Here is a 20,437-nt window from a genome sequence, read left to right on the forward strand (position 1 = left end):
CCTTATTCACTCCAACAAACAGGAACCTTTACAGGGGATTTTATCCCAAAAATCTGTTTGTGAATATAAGATAAACCATTTAGAGTAGATTCAGATTGGCAGTTGAATGCAGTAAGGCTGTGAAACAGAGAGCTGACCTAAGCATTCCTTTGATTGAAATGCAAGAAACATCTTGGAGAAGGGTACTTGGCACAAAAACAGCCCATCAAGATTGAGCTCAACTAGCAGCTTTGCGCTGACTAGTCTCTCTTTCCGGTCCTTTTCCAAATGAAAACTTTTCAAGGATCTGCTTTCTGTAAGACTTATTAAAGACTTCTTTTAAGATCACAAGGGGCCAGAAGGCCAGATTTTTCTGAGATAGTGGAGCCTTAACATACATTCACGCCCACGCACAAAAAGAAGGCAAAAGTAAAGGATGTTGAAAACCAGAATTAAAAAGCCTCTGAGTCATCATCCAAAATCAACGCTTAATCAGACATAAAGACAAACAAACAATAACAGCTGAGAGAGAATTACCTTATACAAATACTTCGTCAACAGGTGCAACAAGTCTAAAACAAGGATGCAGCAGCCAAGAAATCCACTTGTGATCCATAATCTTCTGCATACAAACCATTTAGCTCAACCAAGTTCTTTGACTGTGTCAGATCTGGTAATCTTACCAAGGATGTACACCCTCTAATATCCAAGATCTGCAAAGACTCCAACAATCCATTACCAGCTTGAATCTCTGTCAGCTTCTTGCAAGATATGATACATAGCTTCTGCAAATTTTGAAAATTTGAGAGATCTGGTAATCTTTCCAAGGACACGCACCCACTATAATCTAGAGTCTCTAAGAATTCCAGTTCATGCACACCATGAATCTCAGTTAGATTGTTGCAGCCAACAATCAATAGATGCTTTAAGTTTTTCAAGTTGGACAGATGAGGTAATATTTCCAGAGATGCACAGGACATGATACGCAATTCCTCCATGAATTCCAACCCATCAAAACCATGAATCTCAGTAAGATTGTTGCAGCTAACAATCGATAGACGCTTTAAGTTTTTCAAGTTGGACAGATGAGGTAATCTTTCCAGAGATTCACAGTAACTAATATCCAATTCCTCCATGAATTCCAACCCGTCAAAACGATGAATCTCAGTTAGATTCTCGCAGAAAAGAATCGATAGACGCTTTAGGTTTTTCAAGTTGGACAGATGAGGTAATCTTTCCAGAGATTCACAGAAATTGATATCCAATTTCTCCATGAATTCCAACCCGTCAAAACCGTGAATCTCAGTTAGATTCTTGCAGCGATAAATCCATAGAAGCTTTAAGTTTTTCAAGTTGGACAGATGAGATAATCTTTCCAGAGATTCACAGGAATTGATACGCAATTCCTCCATGAATTCCAACCCGTCAAAACCATGAATCTCAGTTAGATTGTTGCAGCTAACAATCGATAGACGCTTTAAGTTTTTCAAGTTGGACAGATGAGGTAATCTTTCCAGAGATTCACAGTAACTGATATTCAATTCCTCCATGAATTCCAACACGTCAAAACCATGAATCTCAGTTAGATTCTTGCAGACAACAATCGATAGACACCTTAAGTTTTTCAAGTTGGATAGATGAGGTAATCTTTCCAGAGATTCACAGTAACTGATAAGCAATTCCTCCACTAATTCCAACCCATCAAAACCATGAATCTCAGTTAGATTTTTGCAGCAAGAAATTGATAGATGCTTTAGGTTTTTCAAGTTGGATAGATGAGATAATCTTTCCAGAGATTCACAGTAACTGATATCCAATTCCTCCATGAATTCCAACCCGTCAAAACCATGAATCTCAGTTAGATTCTTGCAGCGAACAATCGATAGAAGCTTTAAGTTTTTCAAGTTGGACAGATGAGATAATCTTTCCAGAGATTCACAGGAATTGATACTCAATTCCTCCATGAATTCCAACCCGTCAAAACCATGAATCTCAGTTAGATTCTTGCAGCCAAAAATCGATAGACGCTTTAAGTTTTTAAAGTTGGATAGATGAGATAATCTTTCCAGAGATTCACAGTAACTGATATCCAATGTCTCCATGAATTCCAACCCGTTAAAACCATGAATCTCAGTTGGATTCTTGCAGCCTTGGATGTCTAGATTACTCAACTTGCTGGACATATCGGATAATCTTGGAATGTGGGTTAAATTCTCGCAGCCCTCAATCCTCAATATCTGCAGCTCTTTCAACCTTGAAAGATCAGCAGGTAATCTCTCTAACGATGTGGCACTACTTATGCATAACTCTTGTAAGCATTCATAGTACTCAAGGAGCTCAATCTTGGACAGTAGAGGACATCCAATGATCTTTAATTTCCTCAATGTTTTTGAATCTTGCAGATATGGTATTTTTCTCAATAAATTGCAGTTTCGTACCTCCAACACCTCCAGAGAGTCCATCCCCTCACCTTCAAAGTCAGATATGTAGTGATTCTCATCCAACTTTAAAGTCCTCAGATATTTCGAGCCCCTCAGTTTTGGTATTTTCTTCAATATTGCACAGCCACTAATCCGAAAGTCCACCAGGGAATCCAACTTCTCGTCGACACCTTCAATTTCTTCTAGGCTACCGCAGTTATCAAGATCTAATTCCTCTAAATTCCTCAAGCCTCCTGGTGTACTTGATAGTGTTACCAATGACGTGCAATTCTTGGCCCGAATTCTAGTCAAACTTGAGGGAAGTGAACCTGAGATATCTCGAAGTGAATAGCAACAACGCATATCAAGGCTAGTCAAACTCGATGGAAGTGGAACTGAGATGTCTCGAATCAAATCACAGCCACTCATATTAAGGCTAGTCAAACTCGATGGAAGAGGACTTGAAATGCCTCGAACCGAAGCACAATAGGACATATCAAGGCATAACAGACCTTGGGGAAGACTTGGAACCCATTCAAGTTTACTGCAGCTTCCAAGCCTCAACATTTCGAGATGTTTTAGGCTTGAAAGCATTGGGAGTGATGTTAATGATTCACACTGATAAGCATCTAAATGTTTCAGACTCGAAGGAAGATTTGGAAGCGATTCAAGTTGGCGGCACCACCTTATATTAAGCATCGTCAAGGAAGTCATGCAACCCAATTTCTTCGGCAGCTTTTGTAGTCTGTTGCATTCACATAATTCGAGACTTTCGAGAGAAGTCAACCGATAAAGTTCATTGGGGAGCTCCACCAGACCCGTGCAGGATCCTAAATCAAGTTCTGTCAAGGAGATCAAGTGGCCCAGCTTCTCCGGCAGAGCGATCAGATTGTGACAACGCTCTAAATCGAGCCTTTTGAGCGACATCAACTGGGAAATTTCACTCGGCAGATCCTTTAGACTCCAACAGAGACTCATGTCTAATCTAATTAAGTTCCTGAGACACCAAATGGATTCGTCAATCTCCTTCAAGCTGTAACAATGTTTAAGAATCAATACCTCCAGCAGTAAGTTTGTTGAAACATCAGGAGTTCTAGTTAATCGAGCACAAGCCGAGAGATTTAGAACTTTCAGATTGACAGCCACCTACAGAATTGAATTGATGAATTAATTAGTATAATTAGCTCGAGAAGGACAAAATAGACAACTTCTATTATTTTTTCCCTTCGCGCAAGATTTTGCTATTAACGAATTAAACAAGTAGAAAGTTATGTTTTTCCAAACCTTAATGTGCTGCCAGCCAATCCCTTCGTCTGAAATCTCACTACTCGATAGATCAAGAATGACCAATTTTTCTGGAGAGAAATTGGGGAGTGGATATCTTCCAGAAGGGAATGCATTCCATCTAAGCCATCTTAGCTTTGAAAAAGAATTAGAGATATTCCCAGATACATCTACATCATCAAGATGCAGTAACCTTAGTTCCGTCATTGCAGCAAATCCTTCACCCATCAGTTCCGTCATCACAACAAATTTCTTATCTGGCAGATATTCTCGGTGTTTAACATGGAGCCCTTTAACAGTACTTGTTCCCTACAAAATGACAACCTCAATTAAGTATATTTTACAAAGCTAACTTGAAACACCAACACTAAAGGACTACCTAATTCACAAACCTCCTCACAAACAATAATAAAAATATTATTCAATACCTACCGTCTGTTTATTGAGTACTTTAATGGCTTCCTCTTCAGACCATATCCGAGAACGCTTTCCCGCTTCGTCTTTGTTTTCTTCATAAACAATACACCTTCCAAAATCTCGAAGCTGATCATGCATCTTTAACTCATTATGTTCATTGATTGTTAGCATTGACCTTGCACAGAGAGCATCAAGCTCCTCTTGAGCAGAAAAATCATCATTTTCCCAAAAATAACATGCAATGGCTTTATCCTCTCCAATTAAAAGACAAGCAACATCAAGAAAAATCTGTTTCTTTTCATCATCTAACTCATCATAACTTACTTTCAAGCTTTTTGTGACATCCGTAGTGGGAAATTTTTGCAATTTCTTTAACACATTTTCCCATTTTGATTTTTTCTGTAAATATAAAGATGAGCCTACAAGTTGAAGAGCCAAGGGAAGTCCTCCAATAGTTTTCACAATCTCTGTTGACAGATCCAAATAATCAGCTGGAGGTTGGTCAGTTCTAAATGCATGGTGGCTGAAAAGGACAAGTGAATCATTTGAATCCATTATATCGGGTTCATAAGTCCTTCGATTTGGGGCAACTATGATATTCATATTTCTACTTGTAATAATGACCCTACTTCCAATACTAAATGATTCACCATCTCCAACCAAAAACTCTACTTGATCACTAGCACTGACATCATCGAGCACAATAAGGACTTTTTTGTCGTGGAAGCTTTGCTTGATCATGTCAATTCCATCAAACTTGTTAGTAATATTATGTTTTTCTTTAGTGATGAGTTGGTTTTGCAAATATTCAATCCCATGTATTTGAGCCTTGTGACGAACATCTTCAATGAATCTATGCTCTTCAAAATGACTGAAGACTTTACTGCAAACAGCTCTAGCAATTGTTGTTTTTCCAATACCACCAAGACCATGGACCACTATAATTCTTCGGTCATTAGATTCCATGTCTAAAAGCTTTAGCATCTTTTCAATATGAGATTGAATTCCAACTAGGTTGTTAGGAATGATGGAACGTCTCCTTTGCAATTCAATCCGAACTGTTTTAACAATTTCTTGAATTAATCGCCCTTCGTACCTGCATAGTTGAAACAAGACTTAATAATAATAAAATGATTTATTAGGTGATGAATTATATATATATATATATATATATATATATATATATATATATATATATATATATATATATATATATATATATATATATATATATATATATATATATATATATATATATATATATATATATATATATATAATGAAATGGACGAAGAATCCTTAACAGGGAAGAAACATTAAGTGGATTAATATTTGGGTCTCATTTGTATGCTTTCATTTTTGCATGAATTCTCCATAAAAATTGTCCATAATATTCCAGTTATAGCACTTTATCAAGGGTACAGTAGGCTAAAGTTCTCCATCTAGTTTTTCATTCTGTTGTTTCAGACTATTAGCTTTGGGATCAGTTAATCCCATCTCCTACTAGGTCACGACTGATATATTTTGAGTCTCTTTTGTTTTTTTGGTAGAAACTGAGTCTCTTTTGTTGACAACATCTACCTTCAGTTCCTTTCTATATTCACCATAAGTTTGTTACCCATGTACCTATCTTGGAGGAGATTGATATCAATTGTAACCCAAGACAAAGAGAGATGTATAAATCTGTACTGAAGTTCTCTTATAATTTTTTCTCTTTCAGCAAAAAAGAAAAAAACAAAGTTTACATAGAATGCAAGCAAGCAAGCAAAGCAAATAAAACAATATCCCATATGTCAAATTTTGAGGGACCTTAACCGAATATATATTAACATGATAAAAATTCACATCAGCAAGAAAGGGAAACTGGATGACAACACAGTTATTTCTCTTTTAGTACACAATTATTGATGTTATTTATTTAGAAGTATATATAATGAAAAACTTAGATGTGGATCCTATTTTGTCATGGACCTTAAGATGATCCTTATTTTCCTCTTCTAATTATCTTTCACTTTTTCTTGTAGGGGAAAATTCTTTTTGGTGTTAGTTATCATTCTTTTCTTTGCCTATTTAAAAAATCTAATACTAACAGTCATTTTCATTAAAAAATGAAAAATATTTTTTTATTTTTTGTAGAAAAATGCAAAGCAGTTTGATAACAATAAAAATAAGATATTATAAAGCAAAAAATAAATTTCGATATTGAATACCAAAGAATGGTTTTATAACTTTTCCTGAAGAAAAAAAAAATCCTAAAATTAATGTTTGAAGTATTTTTCGCTAAAAGGATCATTATATTAAGCGAAGAAGAAATATTAAAAATTCATCAATTAATACCGTATAAGAAACCAACTTCCCTAACCCACAACAACTATTGCCCCCAATACACCCTTCCTCACTGGTTCCTGCTCAGATTAGAAAACCACTAACTTATAAAACAAAATCTAGGACGTCTAGAGGCATCCACATCAAGTATTAGTATCGAGTATTGTATAGGTAAGGTGATTTTGAGAGAGGCATCATCTTGTATCAAGTATTCTATTTTACCAGTCAATACATTTTGATGAAATCCAATAAGTGCCCTTTATATGTGTATTATATTTGATTGTATCTCATTGGGTACACATCCTACCATGGGATAATTTTAAATCATGCCAAAACCCCTAATAATTTTAAGGGTAAATATCACTTATCTCCCCTATTATCTGGCAAAGATAGCAAGCACCTCCCTTCTCATAAATTTATTGGTTAAATTCTAATTTTAGCATTCAATAATTTTTTCAAATCCCAAATTTCCCTCAACTAAAAAAGATGTTTTAACTTAAACTTCAAATTATCCTGAATTACCCTAATAGTTAAAACCAAGGTTCAAAATGTCGTCGACATTTCGGGTGTCGGGGTGGCTATTGATACCCCGGATTGTCGCCGAAATTATGGCGACATTTGCAAGGATTTCGATCAAGTTTTTTTATTTTTTTATTTAATAAATAATAATTATATTAGAAGGAGATATAAATATTATCTTATGATTTGATTTCTAATTATAAATTTACAAATTTAGCCAACTTCACTTTATAATTTTAATATTTTTTCCAGTTTTAATTTGAATCAACCTTACAAAATTTTAATTACTTCTTTATTTCTAGTTATAACAATTTTACATAATTTCAATTACATTTTTGTTTCCAATTAATTTCAATGACATTTGTAGGGGTTTTAGTCAATTTTTTTTTTAAATAAATAATAACTATACGACAAAGATATACAAATATTACCTTATGATTTGATTTCTAATTAAAAGTTTATACATTTAGCAATCTTATTTAATAATCTCAATTACATCTTTGTTTCCAAGTATAATTTCAATCAACCTTACCTTAATGATTTGGTTTCCAATTATAATTTCAATCAATCTTATTGGTTTCTAATTATGCATTTCAAATTTTCAATCAACCTTACCTTACTTTATATATTTCAGTCAATCAACTTTACCTTTCGCCCTAACTTCGTATATAAATGACAAAAAATCACTGAAAATTTTGTTTGACAAAAAAAGAAAAAAGAAGAAAAATAGGCAAGAAATCAACCGTTGATGATATATCAGCAACTTTTGGCAAAACTCATGTCAGCCATGGGTTTCGTGTCGGGTTCAGCCAATGTGGTGATATATCATCAACTTTTTGTACAGAGGTTAAAATCCTAAAGTACCGTCAAACTTTTACATGACACCCGTTATTACTGGGGTGAAACTAGTGTCCACTATCATGGCCTAAATTATATGGTACCCACTTTCAAAATTACAAGTTAGACACAATTAAGATTTTTTGTTAAGTGGGGGTGTAAAATGACATAAATGCCCTTTGGGCAGTAAAATGACTTAATTACCCTTATTTAATACCCTCCCATACCCAGCCCTTAAGTGCTCCCTTCACCCATCTTCTTCCTGTCCCTTACTGGAAACCACTCACCTCTGCCAAAAACCACCACACCCTCCCTGCATCACCATGCACCCCCATTTCTCTCTCTTTCTCTAATCCCCTCCCATACCCAGCCCTTAAGTGCTCCCTTCACCCATCTTCTTCCTGTCCCTTACTGGAAACCACTCACCTCTGCCAAAAACCACCACACCCTCCCTGCATCACCATGCACCCCCATTACTCTCTCTTTCTCTAATCCCCCATCTCCTAGATTGAGAGTCCTAGATGTACAGAAGGCCAACATTTTGGACAGCAAAGTCGTCGCTCGGATTCTCCGCACCTCACTTGGCGCTAAAGGCATGGAAAAAATGCTTTCAAGCCCTGACAGCGATGTTACCATCAATGAGTTTCCCCAAATCTGTTGAAGTATTATTTCCCTTTGTGATTAGTTAAATATTTATTCTTCGTTTTTTTTTTTAATTTTTTTTAATTTTTGTAATGTAGTAAGGTTTCTGATTCTATACCTTGCAACTTCAATTAAGTTGTTACACTTCCAGAATGCAGTTTTCCCCCCTCCCCTTTTAGGTTTCGATGTGACTGTTATGGTCATCCTCCGTTTGATCATAATTGCTCTAACTCTTTGTATTGTATATGATATTTTGATCCTATGTCTTTGGCTTAGAAATTTTAAGTTGCGGTCAAGTGATAGCGTCACATTTAATGTAAGCATGATAACATTCTATCTTGTGCTTATTATTGCTAAATCTACTCTTTGTTCTACACTTGCATTATGTTGTGATACGTCCAAAAATTGATCAACCCTCGGGTTCCTGCAAAACAATGTCAGATGTGGGCCGATTTAGCGGTTGGGAAGCCATCTCTGAAGGTTAGGTCAATAAGTGAATCACCATAGAGCTCTAGCAAGTTGCAGAGCTTAATTGAAAAATGAGAGTGGAGGGAAACGATTCAGTTACCTTTCCTTTGTGCTGTGCTTTAGTTTATACAGGGTTTACCTCCTATTTTTAATCGTTGATTTTATTCACAAGTCCCATTTGTAGTCGTCCGACCATAGGGTTTTCCTCTTTCAATTTGAGTTAGTTATGCTTTTTTTATGAGGCACGATTTGTTTATCCTGAACTTGACGGGATCATGTCTCTTTCCTTAACCCTCAAGTTCCTTCATGCTTATGATACTTTTGTTTTTAACTCTTAAACCGGTCCCAACCAGGGTGATTGAACTGACCGTGGTTTGACCCAGTTGGTTGTTAGTTTTTACTTATAATGATGTTACCAAGTAAAAGACTGAAGACACTTTTTTCATCATCTGAAGAAAGAAACCCTAGCTCATGGAGCAAAGATTAATAATCAATGCTAACCACTCCACAAATTAAGGTGAAGAGTTTGAAAAAGAGCACTGAGTAATTGTGAAATTCTTGGATTCATATTTTTCTTATCTTGAACTTAATTGTTGCTACTTGTGTTTAGCCTGTACTGTGTATGTTGAAAAAAATTTCAGCTTGACATTATTTCTAATCCACGAGTTTGTTTCATTTAGGACTTCATTTGAAACAAATTTATGATCTTTCTACTATAGATGTATTCAGAGGCAACAGAGAAAGAAGAAGAAGAATCATAGAGAGAGAAATTGGGGGGGGGGGGTTTAATTAAATGTGGGTGGGCACTAGTCGTTGGCAGGGAGGGGTTATGGTGGTTTCCGGCAAGAGGCGAGTGGTTTCCAACCTGGGATAGGAAGAAGATGGGTGACTCACCTACGGGTTCAGTATGAGTGGGTATTAAATATGGGTACTTAAGTCATTTTATTACCCAAAGGGCATTTAGGTCTTTTACACCCCACTTAAAAGAAAATCCTAATTGTGGATAACTTGTAATTTTGAAAGCTGGTGTCACGTAATTTAGCCCATAATTGTGGGTGGACGTTAGTTTCATTCCAATAATAGTGGGTGTCATGTAAAAGCTCTTAATATTATTGTTAACTCAAAATGCCCTCAATTACCTTAGTAGTTAAAACCATAAATTACCATCAATTAACTTTATTTTGGAATTTTAACAATAACATTAATTTAGGGTAATTATCTTGTAACTACTAAGGCAATCAAGGCTATTTTAGGATTTTGATAATAATACTAATTGAGGATAACTTAGAGTTTCAACTACTATTGTAATTGAGGTTAATTAGCGGTTACCAAAACAACCTCTTATATAAGAGTAGTTTTGGGTTTTAAAAAAAAAAAAAATTTAACAGTAACAATAGAATTTAATTGAAAAAGTTCACGAAAGGGTGGTGTTTGATATCTTTGTTTTAAGGATATTCTTGGCAATTCCCTAACAGCCTTGGCCGAACCTAGGGTTGCCCTAGCCACCACTTCATCTCCACTCATTAAGGGTATTTTTGGAAGACAACATACAATTCTGGCCGAACCCTATTCCTTAGCAATAGGTAACATTCAGTGTTTTACCTAATCAGAAACACAGAAGCATACATTATCTCAACAATAGCTGGACTATCAGAAGTTAACATTATCTCAACAACTGAGAGTTATACCTCATCTGAAACACACAAGAGACATAGGCAATGTAAAACCCTAGTACCTAACTATACTTGTGGAAATAGAACTCTAGAGTATAAAAGTCCTAGACTTGTGGTGAACAAGGTACTCTAGCCCATATACATAAGATGTAACACAATCAGAGAATGAAGGAAGTGCACTTATCATTCTCATGGACGTAGGTTGCAAAATAAAACAAGGCCACGTAAATCCTCTCTCTCATGTAACCCTCTCTCTCTATCCCATACTTTTAATATGGCATCAAATCTTCAGGTTCCAACCCAATTGTTTTACGTTTTTTTCTCAATCAAGTTGAATGAAATGAATTACCTAATGCAGAGGTCTCAAATTGTGCCTCTTCTAAAAACATATGATCTTTATGATATTGTGGATGGGCCTCTCTTTGCCCACCCTCTACCATCACTAATAATAATAATGTTACAATTTTCAAGACAAAACCTGACTACCAAAAGTGGAATTGTTAGGATCAACTATTGATGTGTTGGCTAATTGCTTCCCTCGTTGAATCTGTTCATGCTCAAATTGTTTGATGCACTACAGCTGGAGATGTATGGTTGTAGCTTAAGTGAATCTTTGATGCTTCCTCACCGGTCACATTATGCAACTACATCTTTAGATTCAAAATGTTAAAATAGGTAACAACAGTATCCATGATTAGCTCCTTCAAATCAAGACTATTTCTAATCAACTTGCAACCGCAGGAGAGCCCATGAAGAATTGTGTCTCCACATTTTGAATGGTTTGGGAGTTGAATAATCTTCATCTCATATGGTGAATTATGAGGTATGTTATTAATTCAAGAAATTCGTTTGAAAGATGAACTGCCTAGTGCTGAAGCATCTCATGGGAAATCTGGCTAGTAGCCAACCTCATGGAATTCAACCTCCAAGACAGCCCTAAAGAACGCTTTTTCTCAAAGGGGTAATTTGGTCATGGACACTTCCCTTCTAATCATCCCTTTCATTAGCTTAGTCACCTTTTCAGGTTGGTGGCACTAGATCAAGAATCATCTATTAGATCTATAATTGTCTTGGCCATGAAGCCAAGGACTATTATCAACACTTCAACCATGCAATTCAAGGTACCAAAAAAGCATTAGTTTGCATATGAACCCTGTTTTGCACTAGCACCCTATAAATAGCCATCCACGACCTAATTTTGCATTATTATTTTCGTGGAGGCTATTGTGGACTGAGTAAAGGTTGTGTACACTTGGTTGGTGGTGAAGAACTCTTGATTCGTGAATAAAGCTTGGATTTTGCTTTGATTTCTCAGATCTTTTAAAGGTTAGTGAAGCACTCTCTTACTTCACTTGTATTTTATATTGTTAGAGAGCAGTTTCTCCCTCTAAAATCCTTTAGTGGTGAGTTGGAGTGATTAGATCTTTTTCCATCAATGATCTCGATTGAATCATGCCAGGAGATGGATTTTTATATCTAAATCAAGGGCTGATCTTTTCGAAGAAGATGATGATTCAAATCATTCTTATTCTATGATTTGATGTGTGGTGACCTCTGGAGTCCTAGGGATGAAATTTGGATTTAAATCAACCAAAAATCAGATCGAGGATGGGTGATCAAAAAGTCTGAATTTTAGACTTAGAATTCTATCTAGGAGTGGAGTGATCGCTTAGGGCGGTTGATTGACCCAATCAATCGCCTTAGGCAACCGGCCTACTTCCAGAGGTTGTATTGATGTTGTTCTCGCTCTGTTTGAATCCCAAACCTTGATGAAACTTCTTAATCCTAATCTAGGTGATCTTTGATGTCTGTTGGATTGATTATCTGAGAGATTGGATATGCTTTTCCGTAATATTTCCGCTAAGACAAGTAAGGTTGCAATTGCATGTATGACTGAGTTTATGATATGATGATCTGTTTTCTTTTCTAAGCATGATCATACTTTTATTACCTGTTGTGGTTATTGTTCTACATTTATAAATATGAGTATATTGTCATGAATATTAATTGAAGCATTTTATCATTTTGCTTATGTGGATGATGTGTTGTGTGAGTGACTATGACTAAGGGTTATCCATGCTGGGTACTCTTAACTTGGGATATCAGGGGCTGCAGCATGGAATTGTCCTTTGATACCCCTAGAACTTTCACAATTGTTGTCCTAAATACCTAGGAGCTCTAGAATGCATGGTTAGGTACCCCCACATGCTACTACCTTTTGGTAGGAGTATTGAAGCCAAATGACCCGTGATGACAGTGACGTGACTTCATTGATCTACTATTGGTCATGCAATGACAAGGTTGTATATGTTATAGTTGGGATCAGACAACTTGGGTGTCATGAGGAGACATGAGAGCATCCACCCCAATAATATGTGGATGACTATAAGGTTAGGGAATGGAGTCCAATAGAGGTAATCAATCCTTGAGGATTCTCATTCCTAGGTGGAGAAGGCTACTAAACCAAGTTGGTCGGTGTCATAGGGGAGGTATTTGGATCACATGAACAAAATGGGGCTGTTAAGCATTGGCATTGACATTCGTAGAGACTTTGCCCTAGAAAATTTTGAGTGCATGCCTTTAAAACTGCTTTGTTTCTGATAAATAGATTACCCACCAAAGTTCTAGAAAATGTTTCTCTCTATTTCAAATTGTTCAAATTAAGGCCTGATTATGATTATTTGAGGATTTTTGGATGTGCATGCTATCCTTGCTTGATATCATATGATAAACACTAGTTTGGAATTAGGTATGCATTACATATTTTTATGGGATATAGTTCTTGCCACCGAAGATATCACTGGTTGACCCTAGCATTAGGAAAATTATTATTCTCGCCCCATGTTGTGTTTGATGAAAGGTTTTTTCCTTTTTCTGACAATGAGGTAAACCCCACACCAACCCAACCACTTCCCACAATTTTAGGACCACCACCTCTCTGGGGAACCCACCTAGGCCAAACTACCCTCCTAGGGTTTCTCATGCTGACTCTTACTCCCCCACACCACCTACTAAGAGACTTCAAATAAATTTCCTCACTAGCAGAAAGCTATAGATGAAGAGTTCATTGCTCTCCGGAAAAATGGTACTTTTCTTGATCTTTTTTGTGTCTCTATGTGAGCTAGTTTTTTCTCTAAACTTCTTTCCTACTGGTTTAAATTTCATATCAACTCTATCTTTATCCTAGTCTATGCTTATTCTAGATTGTTTGGGCTTTTTGTGTAGTGTTTTTATGCTTTTAACGTGTTATCTCTTATTTGTGTGCTCCTTTGTTGTTGTTCCTGCTTCTTGTTTATTGTTTCTCTGGTATTGTGAATTTCTATTTGTGCGTAATTCCCTATGTTTGAGCTTTTTGTTCCCCCTCGTTGATTCTTGAAGGCAAGGCTTTCTAGCATGTTTCATTTTTACCCATCATGAAGTTTCTTGCATGGAACGTCTGGGGTTCGAAAAGAAAATTTACCAGTATGTCGGATGCGAAAGTTAATCAAATGCAATGATCCTGATGTCCTCTTTCTATGTGAAACTAAGTTTGCCTTTTACTCTAATCTATAAACTTATGGACTGGGTATTCTATGATTGAATGTGCTAGTTCTAGCAGTAAAGGGTTTGGGGGCTTTGGTCCTTGCAAAGTCTTGTATTAAATTCTCAGTTATTTCTCACCATTTTGCTTTCATTGCTATAAAATCTATGACTTACATTTTGAATAGATCTATGTGTTTGTTTGTGGCCCCCCTCAGTATGGTCCCAGGAAAGATGCATGGGTTTCTCTGTATTCCCTCCAATGGAAGATGTCAATAATGCACTTCTCCTGAAACAAGGATGAAGAATTCTTACCTACCAAGAAGCAATGTGGGTCCAAACTCTCAAGGCTAGATACTTTCCGAATACATCTTTATTAGATCCGAAAGTACAGTCAAAAAAGGGTTCATGTACTCGGAACAATATCTGTAGCGTCTTACCCTTCCTAAAGAAAATGGTGGCAAGTAAAGTCAGTAATGGAAGGCGCAGGCTACGACTGATTCTGGGCTGGGTAAATCTTCCATAAGGACTTTCTCTTGTTCTTATAGTTGCTAATTTTACCTGCTCAAGAAAGCTTTCTCAATCTTCAATCTCCTAAGATTCACCGTTCACTGGCCTATTAAAAGCCTTTCCTCCAACAACTAAGGCTTCACCCTCTCCTCTCTTCCTTTCTTTTTGTGTGGAGACTCTATAACTCTGCTATGCTTCTGAAAAAATTGGAAGCCCCTTTCAGCCTTCCCCTGCTTTACCTCATCCCTTGAATGTTTGTCTTCAACCTCGTTGGAACTACTTCGCCTCGGTAAGAATTTCACCTGATAAACCTCCCCCCTCATTTAGTGTGTGAACATTTGGATAAATTGTTTATGGGCCATGATTCCCTCTGTCTCTTTCCTAATTCATCCCTATCCTATCTTCCAGCCATTGAGTTTGACCGTAATCCTCTACTCTTAAAAACTAACCCTATTTTGATGATAGGAAGGAAACTCTACCACTATCAAGCAGCTTGGCATCTCTACCTAGAGTTCTTTAAGGTAGTAAGTTCTTCATGGATTTCCTATGTTGAGTATGGCCTGGAAGGGAAGTTAGCAAATCTTTATCGTCTTTATTTCTTTTATTTTTTTTTTTTTATTTATTTTTTTGCAAATGGAATCGTGAATCTTTTGGTAATATAAACAATCTTTGTATGCAAATTGAATCTAAACCTGAAGCTATCCATGAATCCCCTACCCCCAGTTGGAGTACTTACAATGAGGAAAAAGACAGCTCGTCTTATATATATGTTGCTGAAGAGTTCTTTTGGCCTCGGAACTCTAGAAATAAATATACTTATGAAGGAGATAGAAGCACAAAATTTTATCATTCAATTGCTAAAACAAGGTTTTCCCCTAGTAGAATTAATTTCTTAATGGATAATGATTCTGTTGTTTCCTAGCCATGTAAAATAGCCGCTTTATTTGCAGACTATATGTGTTCTCTTTACTCATCATCTTCACCCCTTAGCTCTTCTTTTTGTAGAATGTTTATTCCCAACACTTCAACGATTGTTTCAGCTTCAACCTTGACTGAACTGCCAGATATAGATGAGATAAGAAGGGTTGTGTTCTCCCTAGGGGCTTGTAAAGCCCCCGATTTAGATGGGTTTCAAGCCATTTTTTCCCCAGAAGTTCTGGAATACTATCTATAATGATCTCAATGCTTTTGTGAAGAATTTTTTTTGGAATTGGCTCTCTCCATTTTGGCATCAATCACACTCTTTTATGTTTCATTCCCAAGAATAATGATGCAGTTTGTGTACAGGATTTCAGATTCATAAGTCTATGTAATGTAGCTTATAACTTATTGCAAAATTGCTTGCTTTATGGCTTAAGACATTCTTGTCAGGTATTATCTCTCCCATGCAAGGCACGTTTGTGCCATCTAAATGAGTCATTGATAATATTTATATTCCACATGAGATTTTTCATTACGTGTGAATTCACCTTGTGCTAAGTCTGGCTATGTTGATTTAAAGTTAGATATGCCTGAGGCCTATGATATCATTGAATGGGAAATCATCCTTCCGGTAATGGCTTTTTTAGGTTTCAACCCAAAGTGTTATAGTCTAGTTGAGCATATTATCTCCTCTGCATCTTTCTCCACCAAGCTTAATGGATTGCCTTATCAAGGTTCTCAAGGACCAAGGCCGTAGGCAGGGATGCCCTCTTAGCCCTTATGTATTCCTTCTAGTCATGGAGGTCTTTTCCAAACTCGTGGTAAAGTACATGACTAAACATGTTCAAAGGGATCCAGGTTGCTACGCAAGCTCTAGAGGTAACCCATCTATTATTTATTGATGAGTCCTTCCTTTACTGTCATGCCATCTATAATGATATGTTGGCTATTAAAGCTGTAATTGATTTGTTCTCTAGTCTAACTCACCAAGTTATTAATCTTGAGAAAAGTGAGGTTTTTTTTTTTTTCCAATAGAAATGTGTCTATGGAAGACAAACAAAGGGTTCTTAGAATTCTAGGGTTGAGGGAAATGTAGAAGAATGTTTTCTATTTAGGAACACCCTTGTTCTCCTCTAGGGCTAGGTCTAGAGACTTTCAACCCCTACTTAATAAGATGTGTAGGAAACTCTATGTTTGTATATCTAGATCCCTATCCTTTGTAGGAAGGAGAGTTCTTGTTCAATCTATGATTCAATCTCTTCCACTAAAACATATGAACCATTTGGCTTTTCCCAAGGTTACTTGCCTACACAAGGACCCACAAGAAGGGAAGAAATTGATCCTCATTGTGTGGGACAAATGCTATCAACCTAAGAGACTAGGCAGTTTGGGTTTCAAGAAGATGGAAGAGTTCAACAAAGCTCTGTTGCTACACAGGGGCTGGTGACAAATCCATCTGCGCTGTGGTGCCAGATTCTCTACGAGCAAAATATTTTCCATCTTCTTCCCTGTTTGATCCTAAGGTTGCTAGGTAATCTATTTCCAAAACCTAGAAAAGCGTATGTTCTATACTAAATTTGCTCACAAGAATGGTACTTAGATGTGTGGGGGATGGCAAGAACACCTCTTTCTAGTTTGACCCTCGGGTCTACTACACCTTGGATCAAAAAATTGGTGTGATTGATTGCCATCTTCAACCATAGGGTGCCAGTGTTGCAGACATGGTTGGAAATAGACATGCCCTAATTTTAGAGATTCACTCTCCCTTTAGTCCAACTGTGGCTAAATTAGTCTCTTCCATCTCTTTGTGCCCTTCTTCTAATTATTAGAAATCAATTATCTCATCTTTTACCTCTAGACTTGTTGGCCAAGTATTTTTCTTATTAAATCATAATTCTATGAAAAATGAATTTACTTCATGGTGGAATTTTTTTGGGAGTTAAATATTTATCCTAAATTGAAACTATTTTTGGCATCTTCTGAATGCAGGTATACTAGTTTGCTCTACATTATACCATTGCATCCAAGTTCAATCTACTTCTATTCTATATCATAGTGGTTCAAAGTCCCAGTGGCACCTTCTTCTATCTTGTGAATGGAGCAATCGTATATGGGCAGCGGGACCTCTAGGGTTGAGGGAAAAAAAATTTACATGGAGATCTTTTCTTCACCTATGCAAATCTATCTTTTCAGATCTTGATCTTGATAAAGCTTCCCTGAAATGGATGTCTTGTGTTCATTATAAATTGTTATCAGGGTAAAACATATCACAAAATATCGGCAGAATTTCGCCAATTTTGGATAATTTTGGTGATGAGAGATATAAAATTAAGGGACTGAAAACAGCGAAAATTGCTGAAATCGGGCACGAAGAGCTGTTCACTCTTTAACCTTTTCTCTCTTTCTGCTCGCTTGTTCTTGTTCGATCTAGCATAGAAGTTCTTAGTCATTTCATTTGATTTGTAGGTTTGGAGATCAGACTGAAACACCAATAATTTGTATTCTCTCCGTTCCATTTTCATTTTTTTTGGCCTTGATAATGGAAAAATGAGCAATCTTCATCCGAGTTGCGACTGAAGTTTCTGTCTGAAATCCGACGGCATTCTTGCTTTCCTCGCCTCCATTGCAAGGTGAATTGGAAGTTTCATTGCTGATAAATCTAGAACATATACTGAGAATTTGAGGATTATTACTTTTCCTACCAAGCAAGACAGGTGATTTCAAAAAATTACGTTTCGTGTCTGCAACCGTGCAAGTCTGCTTCTTCATTCTTCTGTGTAGCTTTGGAGAGTGATTTCAGGCAAACTTACTGCGAGATTTCTCCAGTTCGTCAGGTAGCGAACCGGCAAACTCGAGCGAAATCTCGCACCTTGCTTGTTATTTCATTTGAAAATAATGTAACTTAGTATGTTTCAAAAACACTAACTCTCTTAATGTGTGCAAGTATCTTTAGTCAAAAACTTATGAAAATTAGTTGGTGCTTTTGTGTGTATTGGAATCATAAATTCCAACAGATTGAAGTAGGAATAGGGGTTGAGGGGACGTTCTTCCCAGACATCCTTCTTTGTGTTCAGAAGGGATTATCCTATTTTAGTGGATCTCTACCTACATCGACCAATGTGTGGTACATGTTCAAAATCCTGATAATGTCCAAATGTTCATCATCCTCTGTCACACCCTTGGCCACTAGACACATCCATACCATGCTTCGCATAAAAGAATTGATAGGATGGGTTGCCCTTGTGATGTTCCATAATTTGACTCTTTTAAAATGGTTTGCTAGTCTAGCCAAGTGGGCCCTCTACATGCAAGGCCCCATGACTCTCATCAAAATTGTACTGCAATATCTTTGTACTTGGTTGGTTTTTGACTAATTCAATAGAAGTTCTTCTCTTTGTAACTCTAAAAAAGGATATCATATGACAATCAATATTTTGAAGCCTGACACCAAATAGAGTGTTTCAAGATTGGAGCCATCTTCTGTGAAAAGGAAGAACCAGAGCAAGAAAAAGGAGGAAAAAATATAATGTAAAAAGAGCTTAAGCATCTTCTCATTTGCACACAAATAATTAAAAATATTAGTTGAAGTGACAAATTTTCTAGAAACCTACTAAATTGAAAAGATCCAAAACAAGTCAGTGCAAAATTAATATCAACCTCATTTTTTTTTCTTCTTATATAGTAGATTTGAAAAAAAATCTCTTCTGTTGTGCGACACTTTTTATACCAAATAACTAGCTGGGATTTAAGCTTGATTTCAAATTTAAAAAATCTAAAATAGCCTTGTAGTTTCTTTGCTTTCTCAGCCAGTTATTTGGCATATATGTGCACTGTTGTAATAGCAGAGGATGTTTTTCCATAATAGATCTAGTCAATTTTAACTTAATTTAAATAAAAAATTTATAAATAAAAATACGCTTAAACTACGTTAGGGACATGAAATAAAGATAATGCTGAATTGCGGTAAGTAGACATTTATAAAAAATAAAATGTGTTTTATATTTTAACTTGCCATAAATAAAGCTGAGTTGTAGTTACTTATTTTCTTATCTAGTAAATCCGACTTTGTGACTTAAATTAAAAGAAGAGACTACATACACTATACCTTTAATATTATGGATTCAATAAAATAGAAGTGTTGTGTTGGACTTACATGTGCTCCTTCAAATGCCATCCGACGAGTTCTCCAACACCTTTTACAACTTTTTTCCATCCCTGTACGACTGTCTCTTCATTATTCTTCTGGTGATCTTCAAATACTTCAGCATTTATTTCTACTAAATGCTTTTGGTATTTGTCGAGGCACAAATTGTATTCCAGAGGGGCATTTGCATCGAATTCTTCCTTGTTTCGTACATCCCTTGGCTCAATTTTGTAAAAAATGGGAAAGATGACTTGATTCTTTGTCTCTTTGCATTTGAATATCTCGACCAATTCATTGAGACACCACTTGGTAGCAGTATAACCCTTCGAAAAGATGGGAATGGAGATTTTTGACTCTTGAATTGCAGTGTTTAGCTGATGACCAATCTTGTCTCCCTTGGTGAGATTATCTTTATCCCTGTAAGTTTGAATTCCAGCTTCAACCAAAGCATAATAGAGGCAATCAGCAAAACCAGTACGGACATCTTTACCACAAAAGCTCAAGAACACATCATATCGCCAACCTTGAGACGATGATGAAGAAGAAGAGGAGGAGGAGAAGGATGCCATCATACAAATTGTTTGATAATCAATGGACTGATCCTTTGCAATGCGAATGCTGGGTATTCTGAAGTGTTAGAATCTATTTTACCTCTTTATATTTCTGAAGTCAACTCCCTCTTCGTTTCCTAGCAAGTGACTCATTTTTATATTTTAATAAAGAAGATTTAAAATTTCAAAAGGAATCAAAGAAAAGAATAACCACACTAACACGCAAGT

At 36.4% G+C, this 20,437-nt stretch overlaps 1 protein-coding gene across 1 annotated transcript; it reads right to left on the reverse strand.

The window, feature by feature from the left end:
- Window positions 1-551: 551 nt before the first annotated feature.
- LOC149011755 (disease resistance protein RML1A-like) lies at window positions 552-20,227 on the reverse strand. The gene is made up of 7 exons (XM_089162749.1): window positions 19,668-20,227; window positions 4,116-5,196; window positions 3,684-3,992; window positions 3,146-3,545; window positions 2,714-3,073; window positions 2,210-2,653; window positions 552-1,102 (listed from the first exon to the last, which is right to left on the reverse strand). The coding sequence occupies exons 1-7, from the start codon at window positions 20,225-20,227 to the stop codon at window positions 552-554; spliced, it is 3,705 nt and encodes a 1,234-aa protein (XP_089018875.1).
- Window positions 20,228-20,437: the final 210 nt, after the last annotated feature.

The sequence above is a fragment of the Hakea prostrata genome, chromosome 7, assembly GCF_041222555.1.
Source record: "Hakea prostrata isolate BN-2017 chromosome 7, UWA_Hpros_2, whole genome shotgun sequence".
Lineage (NCBI taxonomy): Eukaryota > Viridiplantae > Streptophyta > Magnoliopsida > Proteales > Proteaceae > Hakea > Hakea prostrata.